Source organism: Anoplopoma fimbria, chromosome 9, assembly GCF_027596085.1.
Source record: "Anoplopoma fimbria isolate UVic2021 breed Golden Eagle Sablefish chromosome 9, Afim_UVic_2022, whole genome shotgun sequence".
NCBI lineage: Eukaryota > Metazoa > Chordata > Actinopteri > Perciformes > Anoplopomatidae > Anoplopoma > Anoplopoma fimbria.
In genome coordinates this window covers 4,132,558-4,150,284 of record NC_072457.1, presented here as the reverse complement: position 1 = coordinate 4,150,284, position 17,727 = coordinate 4,132,558, and the positions used below count along the sequence as shown (strand labels likewise).

Below are 17,727 nucleotides of genomic sequence, written 5' to 3'. Positions count from 1 at the left end.
TTATTATAAAACTGAAGCTGATCAATAAAATGATCAATGTTACGTCATAAAAGATGTTCTAAATGGTATTTAAGGTTAACGACAGGAGCTGGTTCTGTAATAAACAAATATATTCTACATATACTTCATCACTGACGGGTTAGTAGACGTTTTTAATAACCAACAGTATACACTAGTAACTATTTAGCAGTCATTTAATTATAAATATACAGTTGTAAACTACTTTAAAATAAATTCTCTGGTATATGCATTGTTTAAAGTGGGCCGGTATTAATTCATACGAAGTATTGGCACTTCTACATTTGACTCCGTGGCTAAAGTGACTTTTTCTATGTTTGTCTGCCCTCTGAACGATTCGTAATCATCGTATCCGTGCGAACATAAAATCAACGTGGAGAAAACATCTGGACGAGGTGACGCACGGAACGGGAAAGAAAAAAGACCAATTCACTTCATGAAACTATGTTTTAAAGTAGCCTGACATAAGATTGGGTAACAGATTGCAATGAGTAGTGTTGGGGACACGCCAAATGCGTCGTGCCAATTTACGCCATGTTACATAAATACGCTGTATATGGGAGGAATCGAGTCTCCAAAACACAGAACCAAAGAACGATGTACAATAAGTTTGAAATAATTTTGCTTTTGTGCTTGACGCACACATATTGAACCTGGCCATCATAGTATTTGCACTACAAATCAAATTATTGGTACCTTTTGTTATGTTTTCTACATTACTGTTCTGACCCATTACTAAATGGAGTGTCCACTTGACAATTAAATGACAGACTAACACTCTTTGATGGGTTAAATTTAACATTAAACTCCAGAGCGAACTCATCAGAAACAGACAATAATGCATTCATAGAATATCGTGAGGGTGAAATGAGAGTCAAGTCATCCGCATGTTCAGTCTGTGTTTGGGAACTTTTTCAAATGTATGCTCCTTTGAGGTACCTGTACTTTACTTGAATATTTCCATTTTCTGCTACTATCTACTTCTACTCCAATACATCTCTCAAGGTAAATATTCTACTTTTTACTTCTGACAGCTTTGGTAACTTTACAAATTCAGATAATTGATATAAAACATACTGTAGGAAACTAATATACGATGTTTCAATGAAATTCAAATTATTTCTAACTTTATTATTATTATTATGAAATTAGCCATTCTGCATAATGGGTGCTTTTACTGTTGGTAGCATACGTACATTTTGATACTTATGCTGTATTTGTAGGTATAAATCGTATATAATGTATTTCTAAACTGTGGTATTACTACTTTTACTTAAGATCAGAGTACTTCTTCCAAATCCTATAGGTGGTGTGGACAAACTCTGGTGTAGGGATCTTATTTTTCTCTTATGCAGCTTTAAAGTAACTAATTACATCAGGACACCTCGTCGTGTGTCATCACTTATACTCCACCTGTGTCTGGTGTGGAGGTGATCGGTCAGTTGGGTCGGGTGGATCTCCGGACCTCCCATGGCCTTACGTGGATCAGCTGCAGGGTGGAGGAGGAGGAAGAGGAGGAGGAGGAGGAGGAGGACATCTCCAAGAAGAACCAGGCTGCTGTTTCTGGAGCCATCTGGGAGTTCAACACAAAGACACATGGGTTGATTTGGGAAAAAAAAAAAAAAAAAGGCTGCAATAACGTCTGCTGTTAATGACGACGTCCGGTTCACATGCTGTCAGACATTGAGGCGGAGCAACACTGGAATGAACCTGAACGCTGAACGTCAATAAAAGTCAATTGAAGGGCAAATCCTATTTATTGCCCGTCATAAAGCCTGAACCGTGTGTACAGAGCGATATGAGTTGCGATAAAGCTATAAAAAAATCAGGTCCAGGTCATGTCCCGATCTGCAGAGCTGATATTAAGGTTTGAATATGAATTGTTATGAATGAATTGTTTTTTTCTACTGAAAGATAGCTTTCATTAAGCCTGGAAAAGAGTCAGGAGTCAAGACTTCCAGGTTCCCTCGTTTCAAAGTCAATGTGTTTTTTTGGTGAGATGCCTGAAGTAAAGTCTAAGATTTTATAACCTCGCTCATCTTACTGTGGTGTCGTTCATTTATAGCATAATAATGTAAAAAAAACACATAAAATTGGTGATTTGCATTTTACAACATACTTCATTACAGATTTGCAGATCCAAAGCAACTTACAGTCAAAAACATAATTCATAAAATTGTGTGATCATCCAGTCCACACCGATGGCAAGAGGAGATTATCTTGCTGAACCAACCCTCTGATTGGAGAAACCTTGCTCTTCAGCCCCCACATAACGTTTCAGTATCATAAATGTTTATTTGCCACAGAGTTTATTTCCTCCAACAATCTGAAATCTGTTGGAAAACTTGTTTGTGGCGGACACCAGTGTGAAGCTCACTTCCTGGTTGGACTAAAAAACATCCCTGCAGCACTCTATTGATTCATACAAATGCATTACTTATATGTTTACCAGGGTTGGAAAGGGTGTGTCAATTTCATATTATTTAGAGAAATTGTCAAGGGAAGTTAAGCTTGTTCCTTATGCTATGTTTTGGTTAAAGTATGCCAATTTAACAGAAGTGAAGGGTTTCATTTCATATTGAAACTAATGAAGCTCCACCTTTGATTTATTATTATTATTATTATTATTATTATTTATAATACAACATTAACCTCCATTTAAACTTGTATTTAGATTGACACTGACATCTCATAGGTGGCAGTATAGTGAGGTTGGAGTCATATTTCAAGCTGAACGTTGCAAAACATTCACATTTTGCAATATTTCTATGATGTCTCCAATGTGAGAGCCCTTTTTTAATATAAAGTAATACAGAATAATTATGAATAAAAACTTGATCCTAACAAAAAGTTTAAAAAAAAAAAAGGTGTCAACAAAACACAAAGTCAAACTTTTTTTTTTTTTTTTTTTTTTTTAGCAGTTTTAGAACTTTTCAATCCAGAGATTAAACTCGTAAAGTGACTTTTCTGTTATTCTCCACTTCCACTCGACATAAAAACACAATGCAGTTGATCCTGAGACACACAGACCTTCAGCCCGGCTCCTCGGTGTGGAATGAGGACGGAAGTGTGGAGTTGATCAGCAGGTTTGGACTTGTGCGCCTCAGCCACGGATCCTTCCAGGAGGCTCGTTTGGTTTGGAGATCTGTCTGCGCACTGATCCTGGTGCAGACATGGACTCTGCATGAACCTCACATCTCCGACATAAACACCAATGTCACAGCCTCTGTTCACCGAGGAGGAGGAGGAGGAGGAGGAGGAAGGTAGACACGTTTGGCACAAGCGTCCAGTGACTCCTCCCTCAGGTGGATCAGGGATTCCTCTTTCACTCCACAGCATCCACATCTCCTAATCTAGTGGAAGAAGTGTTCAGGTACTTTACTTAAGTATAAAGTACTAGTACCATACTGTGTGAATACTCCACTACTAGTAGAAGTCCTGCTTTCTACATACTCACTTACAGGGACAGTTCACCCAAACATCTAAAACATTTCCCCTCATACCTACAGAGCCTTTCATTCCTTTTTTTGGTCATTTTAAATGTAATAAGTTTCCAGTTTGAATTCATCTGTTGACATTTTTTTTAATTACACTTAAAAATGTAATTTTAAAATGTTTGCTTCATCCGACCAATTTTATTTAATATATCTGTAATATATTATTTATTTATTTGTAAATGTACAGCCCTTTGAGTTACATTGTCTGTATGAAATGTGCTATACAAATAAAGATTAATATTATTATTATTATCTTGCATAACCAGGTCATGATGATTTCTAGGAAGAGACATTGCTGTTGAGTTTTTCAAATATATATTTTTAGTAGTCCCATTATATTAGAATCTCCAACAATCAGCAAACTCACATTAAAATAATATAGATTGATAAATAGCACTTTAAGGTAGGAAATAATATGTATTTTTGATTTTTGGGTGAAATGTCCCTTTTAAGTAAAAGTATTTATGCAGTAAAATGTTCCCTGTCAGTGTTTTACTATTATATGTGATGTTTCTGTATCTATATCACTGCTGCATAATTGTGTGTGTTACATTTTACTGCTGTAGATGTTATTAACTCCTTTATATACAGTGGGTTAGTTTAATCTACATCAATGCATCACATTCTATAAGATCATCATGTGTTTTATCCTGTGAGAACCTCGTATCTCTAAAAAATAAAAACAGCCAGTTGTCAGCTTTGTGACGATGCATTTTCCAGCTGATCAAAAAGGATTTTATAGAGTTTATTTAGCTGAAGAAGTAGGATCTTTTCTCAACACATAAAGAAACCGTTCATCCTTCAGTTTATCAAAAACATTCACCGTCAACACATCTAGAGATACCAGGTTTTCGCTGGACAGAAAGGAATAATGAAAAAGTATATAAATGTAGTGGATTGAAAAGTACAATATTTGACTCTTGAGATGTTGTGGAGTAGAAGTATGAATTCGTACTTTAGTAGTACTTGAGCAAATGTACTTGGCTACCTTCCACCACAGCAGATTTCAACATGAAAGTGAATGTAGATACAGTTTACGCTTCCGTCTTCTTATAGCAATGAAAAGTCTCGTCATGAAACTGGCAGCAGTGGGAGCTCAGATCATAAATCAAGAGGAAGTAACTCAGTGCAGTTTGGTGAAGCGTGGAGATAAATAAATAATAAACCATCCACAAGGAGCCCAGGCCTGGTTGATCAACGATCAATAGAAAAACGACAAGCTGAAGACGCTCCAACGTGATTCCACAAAAGACGAAAAAATAAATATTCACATTGAGCAGTTTGAAAGCTTCAGAAGTGGACAAACAGAAGCATCTCTGCACCTTGAAGCTTCTACCCCACAAGCACCAACAAATCCTGCTCATATCCTGGGAGATTTAGGAGAGAGATTACATTATCGTTGTATTTATGGCCTTCAAACAATAAAACCGACCTTTGTTTCAGTGTTTGACACACAGTACAGAGCTGAGGAAAACATGAAGGAAACACCACTTTTTTTATTTTATCTATCGCAAAACAACTTTTAATCTTAATTGGTACAAATCTGTGTGTAAGAAGATTTTTTTATATACAGAATATTACAATAACATTTGAACAAAGCGATTATGTGGCTCAAAAGCAGAACTGTGGCCTCAACCGAGGAATTTATGGTCCAATCTTTACTGATAAAAGAGTTTATTCATCGAGCTGATATCAGCATTTTATAACATGTTAAGATATCTAGTCGGCGTCATCCACCCTCATGATGTAATGCAGAACACGGCCACAGGAAAAAAAAAAAGAGATAAACACCAATCAAACTAGGTTTTATTCCCACATGGACAGTAAGTATTGTAGTAAAGGAAGTAATGAATCCCACTGGATCTGTGTTGGGATTCAAACTGAACTTGTAAATCAATCCCTTGAAGCTGTGGTGTCAAACTCTGGTGCTTGTTCCCCTAAAGAATGAATGAGCCACGTGTTATCTTGACCTGACACCAGGTGAGCTCCGGAACTGAGAGACCACGCCCCCCGTCTTAAAGGGACAGGACGCTCTAAACTCTTTTCAGCTGCCCGACTGTCTGTTTATTCCAACTCCAATACTGCGATATGATTTGGGATACCAGAAAAAGATTAAGTATGTTCTGACGTGTGGTATGTCAAATACTGTATGCTAAAAAATACCAGGATGTTCTATTGCAAACCAGCATTCTTTTCTGGTTACTCAGACCAACAATCCTCTGCTCAGCGGATATTTTCAGCAAGAGGGTCAAAGTTCAAGGTGCAATGTTATGACAAAGTAGCACAGGTCCCAACTGAATGCATACGGCATGCAACGTTATGCATTTCTGTAAAAGCAACTGCAGTAATAAGAAAAAGTTTATCGGTTTAAACTGGACTTTTTCAGCTGCACTTTGAGCTCAATGCAAATGTCAGAGGTTCTCAGCCTTTTGTAACTTTTGGCCCACTTATGATTGTTTATAAAAAAAAAAACAAGCTTCACAGAGAAATTAAGAATATGTGAACATGTCTCATTGTCAAGTCGTGTACCGAAATGATGATCATGCATCATATCCAGTAGGTGGTCTCTGAGTCTGCAGGCAGGTGTAGAGGCCACGTTGGATCCACTCAGCCGTCTGCAGGAGGAGACAGGAGGAGACAGGAGGAGACAGGAGGAGACAGCCGGAGTTGGTCAGACGTCGTCTCTCAGTCAGAATGAAAAAGTTTAGAAAACGCTCACAAACAGCTTCAGGTGCGGTGAACGACTCTGTCGATGCTCTCCTGGATATCAGACATCTGCTTCAGCACCTGGTTGACTTTGGTTTCATCAAACTCCAGACACACAAACTCAGAGTCCTGAGACGGAAGAATAAAATATTACAGCATATTAATTAGAATCTGATTATAGAGCAGACATTCAGAGCATTAAAGTAAACAGGTGGGGTTCGGTTTATTAGCTTTAAGAGAGAGAAGTGTCTCTATTGATCAGTATCATGTGGTCCAACACGCTGAGACATTGCACACTCTTAATACACAGCAGCTTCCTCTTTCAAACAACAAACTACAACATTTCACAGTCAGATTGTAGATTTTGAACAGCCTACCAATTTAAAAAAAAAAAAAAAAATTGTTTTGTTTGGGATCAAATATTTGAATATTTTTCTGTAAAACTTGTAAAAACTCGAAAAGGACCAACTTATTTTTATTTTTGAATAAGGAAAAATCTAAATGTATGTAGTATAGATAAAATGTGACCACCTAAAAGAGAATGAGCATTAATTAGACATGATGGATCAGGGTGTGGGTGAGGAGGGGGAGACAAGAGGAATTATTTTTTGTAGTTTGGCCTGTAGATTTGGCCAATGTATAATAATAATAATAATAATAATAATAATAATAACTAAATGATTAAAAATTTCTTTCATATTTATTCTCAATATCATCTACCCAAGATCTTCTTCATTGTCAGAGTTTTGGGAAGGTTTTTTGATTCATTTTGTAAAAACAAAGTTACATGAAATCTAAAACTGAAGAGGTAAAAAAAGGAAAAAACAAACTATGATTTTAAATGTTGTACTGTGCCTTCATCATTTCAGGTGTTAATTGTAAAAAAAGAAAAGTGAAATGTTATTATTTTCCAGTAACTCCTTCACTAGTTTGAAAACAGCAACATGAACTCTTCTCACCGAGCCTCACTGTGTTCATTACATCCATTTAAAAATGAATGAAGTTCTGCTTTAATATGAGGGTATCCACATCATCACTGTGTCCTCCTATTGTTCTCAAGAATGGACGTCACGCCGTGGTGGTCTTGCTCCTGGTTTCCATGGATACAGCTATTGTGTCTCCCCATCGTCTAGAGCCATGTCCCTTGGCTATGATTCTTTTATTAGGATGTACGGTAGCTCATGAATCAGGAAGTGAGATGCTGCGAATGACTATCAGACACGGGAACACGTATAGATGTATTTCAATAGATGTAATACAACTTTTGACATAATCAGGGTGACAACTTATGATTATCTGCATTTCCAATTAATCTCTTGATTATTTTCTCAATCACTTTTCAATCAACAGTAGGAGAAGACCTGCAGTGAGGTCACACCTTTGGGAAGACTTTCTGATTGGCTGAAAAATGATTATTTAAATATAATAGACCTGAAGGGAATTTGTGTATTTTGTTCACGTTTCTCAAATGACCTCGTTTCTTTTTGTTTGTCTACATCTGTCTTCCTTCATTGTAAAGAACACACACACACACACACACACACACACACACACACACACACACACACACACACACACACACACACACACACACACACACACACACACACACACACACACACACACACACACACACACACACACACAGTCTTGTTTTGTTTATGGCTTCTGAGTGAACTGGTTGGACCACACCCTGGAAAAAGTCATTTTTGATTAACTGCGGTGCAGCAATAGTATGACGCAGAGGTCATGTGACACACACACCGGGGCCCGAAAGACTTTCTCCCACTACAAAACCATTAAAACCATTAAAAGGGAAACTCTGCTGACAAACAGAGAATGCGAACAAAGAGTTCAACTTCCTGCGACGTGACTGGGTCGCCATCTTGGAACACAGTATCTCCTTCTCTGAACTTATACCACATCCTTAATTCTGGGGGGGTTTCCAGCTCCTTGGTTTCTGTTGCTTCATTGTGGGAAAATAGTTTCAATCAACAATAGGTTGCATTTTGCCATCTTAAAGTAAACTTTTTTTCTTGTGTTTTCTAATGTAAATGCACTATTGTATTTATAAGTTTGTTAAACTTTTATAGAGTATGAAACTGAGACACGGCCAGAGATCATTTTATTTCTGTCCATTAGTAGAATTATAACACATTTCTGTGCTTCATGTTTAGTTTAATATGTTTTATATTGAGGTCAATTTTCTAATAAGCAAGGCACTGGTCCCCCAACATGCAGCAGTAGAAGACTGGGGCTTTACTGGTTTGTTTCCAGCATGGATGTTTGAAACCAAACGAGGAAACACCGGATGTCAGTCTCACCTGTCCGGCTCTGCCCAGCTCCAGCTCCATCAGGGCCACGGGGCCGCCGTGGGCCGCGTCCCCCCGGCTGGCTGCGGTCTGCAGGTCCACCCTCCAGGAGAGGCCCCTGAGGCCGGGCTCCCAGCGGCTCTGGGCCAGCAGGCTCTCCCTCACCCGGACTCTCTGGCTCTTCCAGAAGCGAGAGAGGGCGGCGGCCTGTTCGGCAGTCACCCCGCCTCCTCCCTGCCTCCTGGCCTGGGCCGTGAGGAAGGCCTCCAGCTGGCCGTGGTCCATGTCCGCCGCGGCGATGGACTGAGAGGTGGAGGGGAAGAGGAAGAGGAAGAGGAGGAATCAGCTACAGTAAGGTGGAGTACCACCGTCAGGATTTATACTTCAAAATGAACACAAGCCAGTCAGAGCTGTCCACCAACTACATGTTTTAATACGTGTTTCTGGCAGAACTGGCAGTAATAAAAGAAGTACTCAGTTTTATTTCAGTAAAAAAAAGTCTAAAAATACCTCATTTTAAGTTAGAGTCCTGAATTCAAAATGTTTCTTTAATAAAAGTACAGAAGTATTATCAGGAAAATGTACTAAAGGTATTAAAAGTAAAAATATTCATCATGCAGTCGTTCAATTATTATTGAATACATGTAAGAGCATATTACAACTATTGTCAATTTCCGTTACTTTGTGTACTACTGGGTAGATTAGTAGTATAGTACTGCATCATATCTTATATGGAGATCATGTGTTTTTCTAAATGTTAAAGGTATCTATAGTTTCAAATAAGTGTAGTGAAGAAATAAATACAGTTAACTCTAAAATGTAGTGGAGTAGAAGTATAGTGTAGTTTGGAAAGGTAACACTCAAGTAAAGTACAAGTATGTCAAAATTGTACATCGTAAACATTGTACATTGTTCCGAGCTGGAGTAAATATAATTCAAATGGACTTAAAATCAAAACTGTTTTCACCATTTTGTTATTGTGTTGTTTTATAAATACCACAAATATATCACAGATACAATAAACAAGCTGCATATTATATCTCACAGAAAACTGACTGGTCTGAGTCTTGGTCTGTTTGCACTTTAGCTCTTTTGTATACTGTGAAACAGTTTTATTAATATGATTATGTTGTTTGTGTTATCTATTTATTGTTGTAAAAATATTGTCATGTTGCCCTCTTGGCTGTCCTTAAAAATAATATTGAATTTTAATCTAAATGAAACTTTTACTTATTCTGTGGTTAAAAATGTGACCAGCACTGGAGCTGCAGTGATAACAGGTAATGTATGTTAACGCTGCCTCCTGCTGGTAGCAGGTGAGACACACAGAGATCAGTTTGAATAGTTTCACCTGTCAACGTTGACATTAAAGAAGATGAAGTTTTATTGTTACATACATACCTAGCATACACCGTATTCATATCATTCCTCCTGTTGTTTATACTGTATATTATGTCTACTATTAGCATTACTTGTACTTAAACCTGCACTATATATTTTATACTTGCCCTTACTGTTAATTATCATTTTTACTACCACTAGATAGGCCAACATGTATATCACTCTGGTACTTTACTGCTTTTAGCACTAAACTGCATTTCCTTGTATCAGTACAGCAAAATGTATTTAAATCAAATCTATTTTAAATTAAATATTTCATCTGTTTTTACATTTTCTGTGTGTGTAGCGTGAACGAGGCTACAACTGCATTTCAAGGTGCAATCCTGTACTGCATGACAATAAAGCTAGAGCTTCACATAAGCGACAAAAAAACTTAGATTTCACAGTTGCAAGAAGTGGAAGAAGTATTCCAATCCTTTACTAAGGTAAGATAAGGTAAGCTCCAATACTCTACTACAAGTAAAACTACTGAATTCAAGACCTTACCTTAGTAAAAGTATGCAAGTTTTCTCAGCAAAATGTACTTGTACTCGTTTTGCAGTAAAATATTCCCTCTGGATAAACATTATTGCTGCATAAAGCCCTGTTTTCATATTTGTTATGATTCATTTTCCAGCTGATACAAGAGGTTTTTAAAAAAGTTTATTGAGCTTGAGAAGTATCAGGATTTTCTGAACACATACAGGAAAACTTCATACTTTAATTTATCACAAACATTCAACATCAACACATCTGGACAGGAAGGAATTATGAAATATGAACTATAATTTGAAGAGTCAATAAAAATGTTTTGTAGATAAAAAGCACAAGTTTGCTTTTTAGATGTAGTGAAGTATAAGTATAGGGATGCAATAAGGGAAGTACCCAAGTAAGATAAGATAAGATAAAATAAGATAATCCTTTATTAGTCCCGCAGCGGGGAAATTTACAGGATTACAGCAGCAAAGATATACTGCAAACAAGAGACATAGTAGAAAAAGTGACTAGTAGTTCTCTTGAATACCTATGTTGAATACACTTATTGTAAGTCGCTTTGGATAAAAGCGTCTGCTAAATGACTGTAATGTAATGTAAAAAACAAACAAGTATCTTAAATAAGTAAGTATTTTAAATAAGTAAGTACAAGTACCTTGAATGTGTACTTAAATACTAACAGTAGTAGTAATTAATAATAATAATAATAATAATAATTAATCCTTTATTAATCAGTATTGAATTGAATACCACCACTGACCACACATAAAATACACTTTGGCTACCACTTATGATAAATATCTAAACTGTAGATAAATAATGATATTATTTTCTCTTGAATACCTATGTTGAATACACTTATTGTAAATAATAATAATAATTAATAATAATTAATCCTTTATTAATCAGTATTGAATTGAATACCACCATAAAGTGACTAATGTAATAAAATCTTTAAGAAAAATAAGTAAGTACAAGTACCTTGACTGTGTACTTAAATACTAACAGTAGTAGTATTAATAATAATAATAATTAATAATAATTAATCCTTTATTAATCAGTATTGAATTGAATACCACCACTGACAAAAGACACTTTGGCTATGGTAAATATCTAAACTGTAGATAAATAATGATTTTATTTTCTAGTGACTAGTAGCTAAATGACTGTAATAATAATAATGTAATGTAATGTAAAACAAGTATTTTAAATAAGTAAGTACAAGTACCTTGACTGTGTACTTAAATACTAACAGTAGTAGTATTAATAATAATAATAATAATAATAATAATAATGAATAATAATTAATCCTTTATTAATCAGTATTGAATTGAATACCACCACTGACCACACATAAAATACACTTTGGCTACCACTTATGGTAAATATCTAAACTGTGGATAAATAATGATTTTATTTTCTAGTGACTAGTAATTCTCTTGAATACCTATGTTGAATACACTTATTGTAAATAATAATAATAATGAATAATAATTAATCCTTTATTAATCAGTATTGAATTGAATACCACCACTGACGTCACATAAAAGACACTTTGTCTATGGTAAATATCTAAACTGTAGATAAATAATGATTTTATTTTCTAGTGACTAGTAGCTAAATGACTGTAATGTAAAACAAGTATCTTAAATAAGTAAGTACAAGTACCTTGACTGTGTACTTAAATACTAACAGTAGTAGTATTAAAAATAATAATTAATAATTATAATAATATAATAATAATAATAATAATAATAATAATGAATAATAATAATGAATAATAATTAATCCTTTATTAATCAGTATTGAATTGAATACCACCACTGACGTCACACAAAAGACACTTTGTCTATGGTAAATATCTAAACTGTGGATAAATAATGATATGTCCCACATGTAGCCACAGTGCATTGTGGGTATTCTTCCTGCGGCGCTACTTCCGGGGTGGAGGCGGAGCGTTACCTTGAGGAGGCCTTTCATTCTCCCGTGTAACGCGGTGAACTCGTCCTGCGGCAGCTCTGCGTACAGCTCGTTCTTCAGCAGCTCCTCCGTGATCTCCGTGTTGTTGTAATAAACCTTCTGAGCTATCCCGTTCAACAGGCCGCCCAGAGACTTCGTTGCGTCCACGTCCGCCATGTTTTCTTCTCTCTGCTGTCACATGACATGAAGCGGACGCGTCATATCACGTGACGGCATTGTGGGAGTTGTAGTTTTTTTTAAAAGGGCGCAAGAGCAGGAATGTTTATTTGTTTTTTTTTTTAACTTTTATCGGAGTGATAACAAATTAATTTGTACTTGTACTTACTTATTTAAAATACTTACTTACTTAAGTTGTTTTTTACATTACATCATAGCCAAAGTATATTTTATTTGTACTTGTACTTACTTATTTAAAATACTTACTTACTTAAGTTGTTTTTTACATTACATCATAGCCATTAAGTATATTTTACTTGACCAAGGGGAATCATGTCAAGGGTACTTTTATTTATCGCCAGACCCGCGTTTATGTCCGCTTAGAATGTTTAAATTCATCTTAGTTTCAAGTTAACTTAATCAGAAACTAAGTTTTTTACAGGCTACCCCATTCAGTATTTATAACCCATTCAGTGGTTACATCCAACTCTATCTAAATGGATTAATATTATTTATTAAATTATTATTATTTATACTGTTAGTATTGGCTGTAATTCAACTGGGAATGATTTCAAATCAATTCAGCCTGATTGGATTTAAAATGCCTGCCTGAAACATTTGATTTGGACATGGGCCTATTTGCGGGTAATGTTTTATTCTAAGATTCAATTAGATATAGGCGTATTGAAACACAGTGTAATAAAGCCGTTGTTTATCAAATTATTTGGATACGGTGGAGGTGGATAGACAGGAGGGTGATGGCCAAGCTGTCATCCCTGATGGACATTACCTCCCACCCCATGCAGGACGCCCTTCTTCTGCAGCTCCTTCACCACCGGCTGCTTCACCCCCGTGGTGAAGGAGAGGTACTTGCAGGTCCTTCCTTCCTGCTGCTGTCATTGCTTTCCCAGCAGACCACATGACACATGACAATAAAAACACTGTGCAATAATAGTTAATCTGTTTTTTTTTCTAAAGTCTGTAAATATTATATTTCAGTTATTGTGTTTTTCTACTGTTTTTATTGCTTATTTATAATACTTGTTTTTTTATTTTATTTTTATTTTTATTTTTATCTTGTCTTTCTTTACTATGTCTCTTGTGTGCACTTTAACTCTATGCTGCTGTAAGCCTGCAAATTTCCCCGCTGCGGGACTAATAAAGGATTATCTTATCTTATCTTATCTTATCTTATCTTATCTTATTCAATGCCCCCTGTCTGTCTGATATTGATCTCGTGTGACTTGCTCATGTGGTGCTGCGCTAATATGTTTGACACGCCGCCTGTGCCTGTGTTACTTGACGACGGGGCTGGAAAAAGTTGGCCGTGTCTTACCTGCTGTGCTGCACAGCTGCCTTTACTGGTACCTGCAGCATCACCTGAGTCTTTTCTGAAATATTTATAAAGAGATCCCCTCAGGCTTTCGGCTTCTTCCTCTCTTTTTCGCCTTTCTTTTTTTTTCAGGGCTCCTGACTTGTGCATGTTGAGTCAACTCGCGCACTGACCACTAATGGAATGATGTCGTCTTTTTTCTTCTCCAAAGACCAAACCATTTTGGCATAGGGGTGATAGGGGGTTATTGGCCGTTTTTTCAAGGGCAATGAAGGCAAACAATCTAGGAGTCATTAATTGAATGCAAATAAAGCACTTTTCTTCTCTAAATCAACAATTTTGAAGTATACATACAATAATTAATCCCAACTTCATGGGGGTCCAGTTATTACATTACATCAGGGCCCGGGACAACGTATATTTGTCCCCCCTGTCGGCGGGTGGTCAGTGGTGATATTCAATTCAATACTAATTAATAAAGGATCCTGTCCATGTATATCACAAACAGGATTATTATTATTATTATTATTATTATTATTATTATTATTATTATTATTATTATTAATACTACTACTGTTAGTATTTAAGTACACATTCAAGGTACTTGTACTTACTTATTTTTCTTTCTTACTCACTTATTTAAAATACTTGTTTGTTTTTTACATTACATCATAGCCAAAGTATATTTTATGTGTGGTCAGTGGTGGTATTCAATTCAATACTAATTAATAAAGGATTAATTATTATTAATTATTATTATTATTATTAATACTACTACTGTTAGTATTTAAGTACACATTCAAGGTACTTGTACTTACTTATTTAAAATACTTACTTACTTATTTAAAATACTTGTTTGATTTTTACATTACATTACAGTCATTTAGCAGATGCTTTTATCCAAAGCGACTTACAATAAGTGTATTCAACATAGGTCTTTGTTATAACAAATTATTTAACAAATTAATTTGTTATCACGGGAGATGAGTTATTAGCTAAGTGTGGTCTTATCAGGCAATACTGTGTTTTATTTGAAACTTTTATTAAATTATAACAAAACAAGACATACCAAAATCTCTCTCTCTCTCTCTCTCTCTCTCTCTCTCTCTCTATATATATATATATATATATATATATATATATATTGTTTTACTTTTGCAAGGTTTATAATGTAATATGTGCTTCTTAGGTAAAGAACAATTCTGTTTAATTCTTTTTTTCTATAAATTGCATTGCAGTCACAGTATATCTGTTTTTTTCTAAAGACAAATGCAAGACTTTTATTTTTTATTTTGTCAACACTAAATTGTCTTTAGTAAATAGTTCCAGATACAGTTAGCTCCTTTAAGCAGCTGGATTGTTTTTTGTTTTTTTAATTAAAATTTAAATAATAAAATAATTGAAATAATAATAAAATATTTTTGACCATTTTTTTTTTTTACATTTCCATACATTTGTAACAAGGTTTAATTTACATCCAAGTCAACAATTCTATTTTACATCTCATGGCTAGCAATTCTATCTACTTGTAAATCAAATTTCAATTATATTGTGTATTTTCATATGATAATTACATATTCCTTTCTATTTTCATTGAACAACACGAGCAAGAAGTCAACGACTGTTTACTTCCGGCCTCCATGTTGGTTTTGGAATGGGTCGCAACAGTTGAAATCTTCGGAAACAGTTGAACCAACATCTTCACAGTTCGGAAGGTTTCTTTTTTGTTCCAGCTTGTGACGACCCCTCCTTTCCAGTAGGGCTCTGTGTCCTGTTTGCTGGTTCTTTATCTTTCAGGTTGTTGATTGCTGCTGATGAGCCACACCTGAGCATCATAGAGTCCCAGTGATAAAGACTCAGCACCTGAACAGGGAGGCCCGGCTCTCTCCTCCTGGGGCTTTTCCTTGGCTGACCCAGCTGCTGTTTTGTTGGCTTTGTTTAGTTATTGTGATTTGTTAATAGTATTTGTTAAATAAATGTACCTATTTATTAGATATACACCTGTCTTGTTTCCTCGGTTATGGCTTCTGTGGAGGAGTTGTTGAGATCATTGGAGGCGTTATTGGAGCGCGGCTTGTTGAGTGGCAAGTTGGATGCTGTAACGGTATGTTTAGGACTGTTTAGCTTGTGAGATATTACGGTTTTGTGATGATGGTCATGCTCGAGATGTTTCTGGGTAATTCTGGACCCAGTTATGAGAGCATTTTACAGCCTGTTGGGTGTCTGGACCCAGGTATGCTGCAGGTGTTTAACCTAAGAACCTGAAGATAGCTGCTGCACAGTGTGCAGTAGGTTATAATGGTTCATACGGTAAGCAGGTCGGTAGTTAAGGGAGGGCTGTGGTGAACTGTTCGTTGTTGTGTTTCTGCGGTGACATGCAAGCTGGTAGCTTGGCATGTTACTTTGGGAATATAAGCGCTACAATATTTATCTTTAAGAACAATATTACACTACATATCAGAGGTTAATATTGTACTTTTGACACCACTACATGTCTTTGACAGCTTTAGCTACTTTTTAGATTTCAGCTCTTCGGGCCCCTTCCTGTCCAGTGAAATCCACATGTCTCGAAATGTGTTGGTTTTTAATATTTGTGTGGATTAATTGTTCACTTTCTTGGTTTGAGAAAATGATCCTACTTAAGATAAACAAACTCTTGGATTAGCTGGAAAACGCAAAAATATCTTTTAACTTTCATCTGTTTCTTACTGTTGTGCTACACCTGTGAATAAATAAATCATTTTTGCACATAATAGTTTATCACAACATTAAATTGACATACTTTATAATATTTATATATAATATATATATTTATATAATATTTATTTTACTCTATTTATGTACAGTGGTAATACATACAAATATTTTCATTTGCAGTGGTGGAATTATTAATCATCTCGTTAATTTTAATTAAAATAATTGTCTGTTTTTGTGCAGTGGTGGTAATTGTTCATCAGATCCAGAAAAAGTTTATTATATTCATAAAACATTCTTCTGAACTGTGCACAGACTGTAATGAAATGGAAAATGTCAAATGTATATCTAGACAAACCCTACTACTTTAAATTAAGTAAGGTTTTTAATGCAGGGCTTTTACTTGTGATTATTTTTACATTGTGGTATTAGTACTCTTTCCGTAAAAAATCTGAATACTTCTTCCACCACTGATCGTTGTTCAGCAAGAACTGATGAAGTTAAAGTAGCTTTTCTGAATGTTGACATACATTAATTTTTTTTTTTTTTTTTTGGACCACTTGTGTTGAGCAGAAACGAGCTGTAAACACAACAGCGTCATTAGCTTAGCTTTGCTTTAAGGTTCTGTGTTGTGTGGGTCAAAGTCACATGATAACCACAATGCTATGTCCTCCTCAAAAGCTGCAGTTTAAAACTACTTTACTTATGACTATGGCAAAAAAAAAAACACTTCTTAAAACTAGCTTACTAATGAAGTGTTTAAAGAAGAAAAATAATTGAATGAATTATAATTATTGTTGTGATTATAGCTACGGCTTCTCATCTGCTCTTGGGGTGATACAGGCCCCTTGCATCATACTGAACTATAAAACAAAGAAATGTCACATTATTCTCCAGACCCTGTAATGTAGAGGCAATAACAACCCTATGAAGGTGTGTTTCAACTCATTTTTTAGCAGAGAAACTCTTATGTGATCACTATGCTTGTTTACTGAAGTGTACTAAAGTTTTTATCATGATATTTCTCTTGTTACATGCCAACCTTCAAATGTTCCTGGATTTCACTCATAGTTTTTTGTCTTTAATGCAGATAAAGATCTTCCACTGCATGATTTCCCTTGCCAGCCATATTGATGGGAGGAATTGGTGTTTGCTG

The 17,727-nt window shown here is 35.5% G+C and overlaps 2 protein-coding genes across 3 annotated transcripts in view; both read right to left on the bottom strand.

Moving 5' to 3' along the window:
• b3gnt2a (UDP-GlcNAc:betaGal beta-1,3-N-acetylglucosaminyltransferase 2a) overlaps positions 1–3,241 on the bottom strand; it is a 9,321-nt gene extending 6,080 nt beyond the window's left edge. Inside the window, exons 1-2 of the mRNA XM_054604889.1 lie at positions 3,049–3,241; positions 1,432–1,591 (exon numbers count right to left, since the gene is read on the bottom strand). The gene's annotated coding sequence lies outside the window, so the exon portion shown is untranslated. The remainder of the gene's footprint in view (positions 1–1,431; positions 1,592–3,048) is intronic.
• Positions 3,242–4,988: 1,747 nt separating this feature from the next.
• Positions 4,989–12,579, bottom strand: commd1 (copper metabolism (Murr1) domain containing 1). 2 transcript variants are annotated; one of them, XM_054604860.1, is made up of 4 exons: positions 12,371–12,579; positions 8,546–8,836; positions 6,235–6,350; positions 4,990–6,130 (listed from the first exon to the last, which is right to left on the bottom strand). In XM_054604860.1, exons 1-3 carry the CDS (start codon positions 12,542–12,544, stop codon positions 6,243–6,245), a joined length of 573 nt encoding a protein of 190 aa, XP_054460835.1. In that variant the 5' UTR covers positions 12,545–12,579; the 3' UTR covers positions 4,990–6,130; positions 6,235–6,242. The 2 variants fall into 2 exon arrangements, with proteins under 2 accessions (XP_054460833.1, XP_054460835.1); XM_054604858.1 differs by having other exon boundaries at positions 4,989–6,350.
• Positions 12,580–17,727: the final 5,148 nt, after the last annotated feature.

Bases quoted from the DNA above. Each gene is read 5' to 3' on its own strand.
- commd1 (XM_054604858.1), bottom strand. From the start codon at position 12,544: ATGGCGGACGTGGACGCAACGAAGTCTCTGGGCGGCCTGTTGAACGGG. The intron at 8,837-12,370 runs GTAACGCTCCGC...TCCACCTCTCAG, and splicing joins GAATGAAAGGCCTCCTCAAG to TCCATCGCCGCGGCGGACAT. The intron at 6,351-8,545 runs GTGAGACTGACA...CTTCCGTCTCAG, and splicing joins AGCTGGGCAGAGCCGGACAG to GACTCTGAGTTTGTGTGTCT.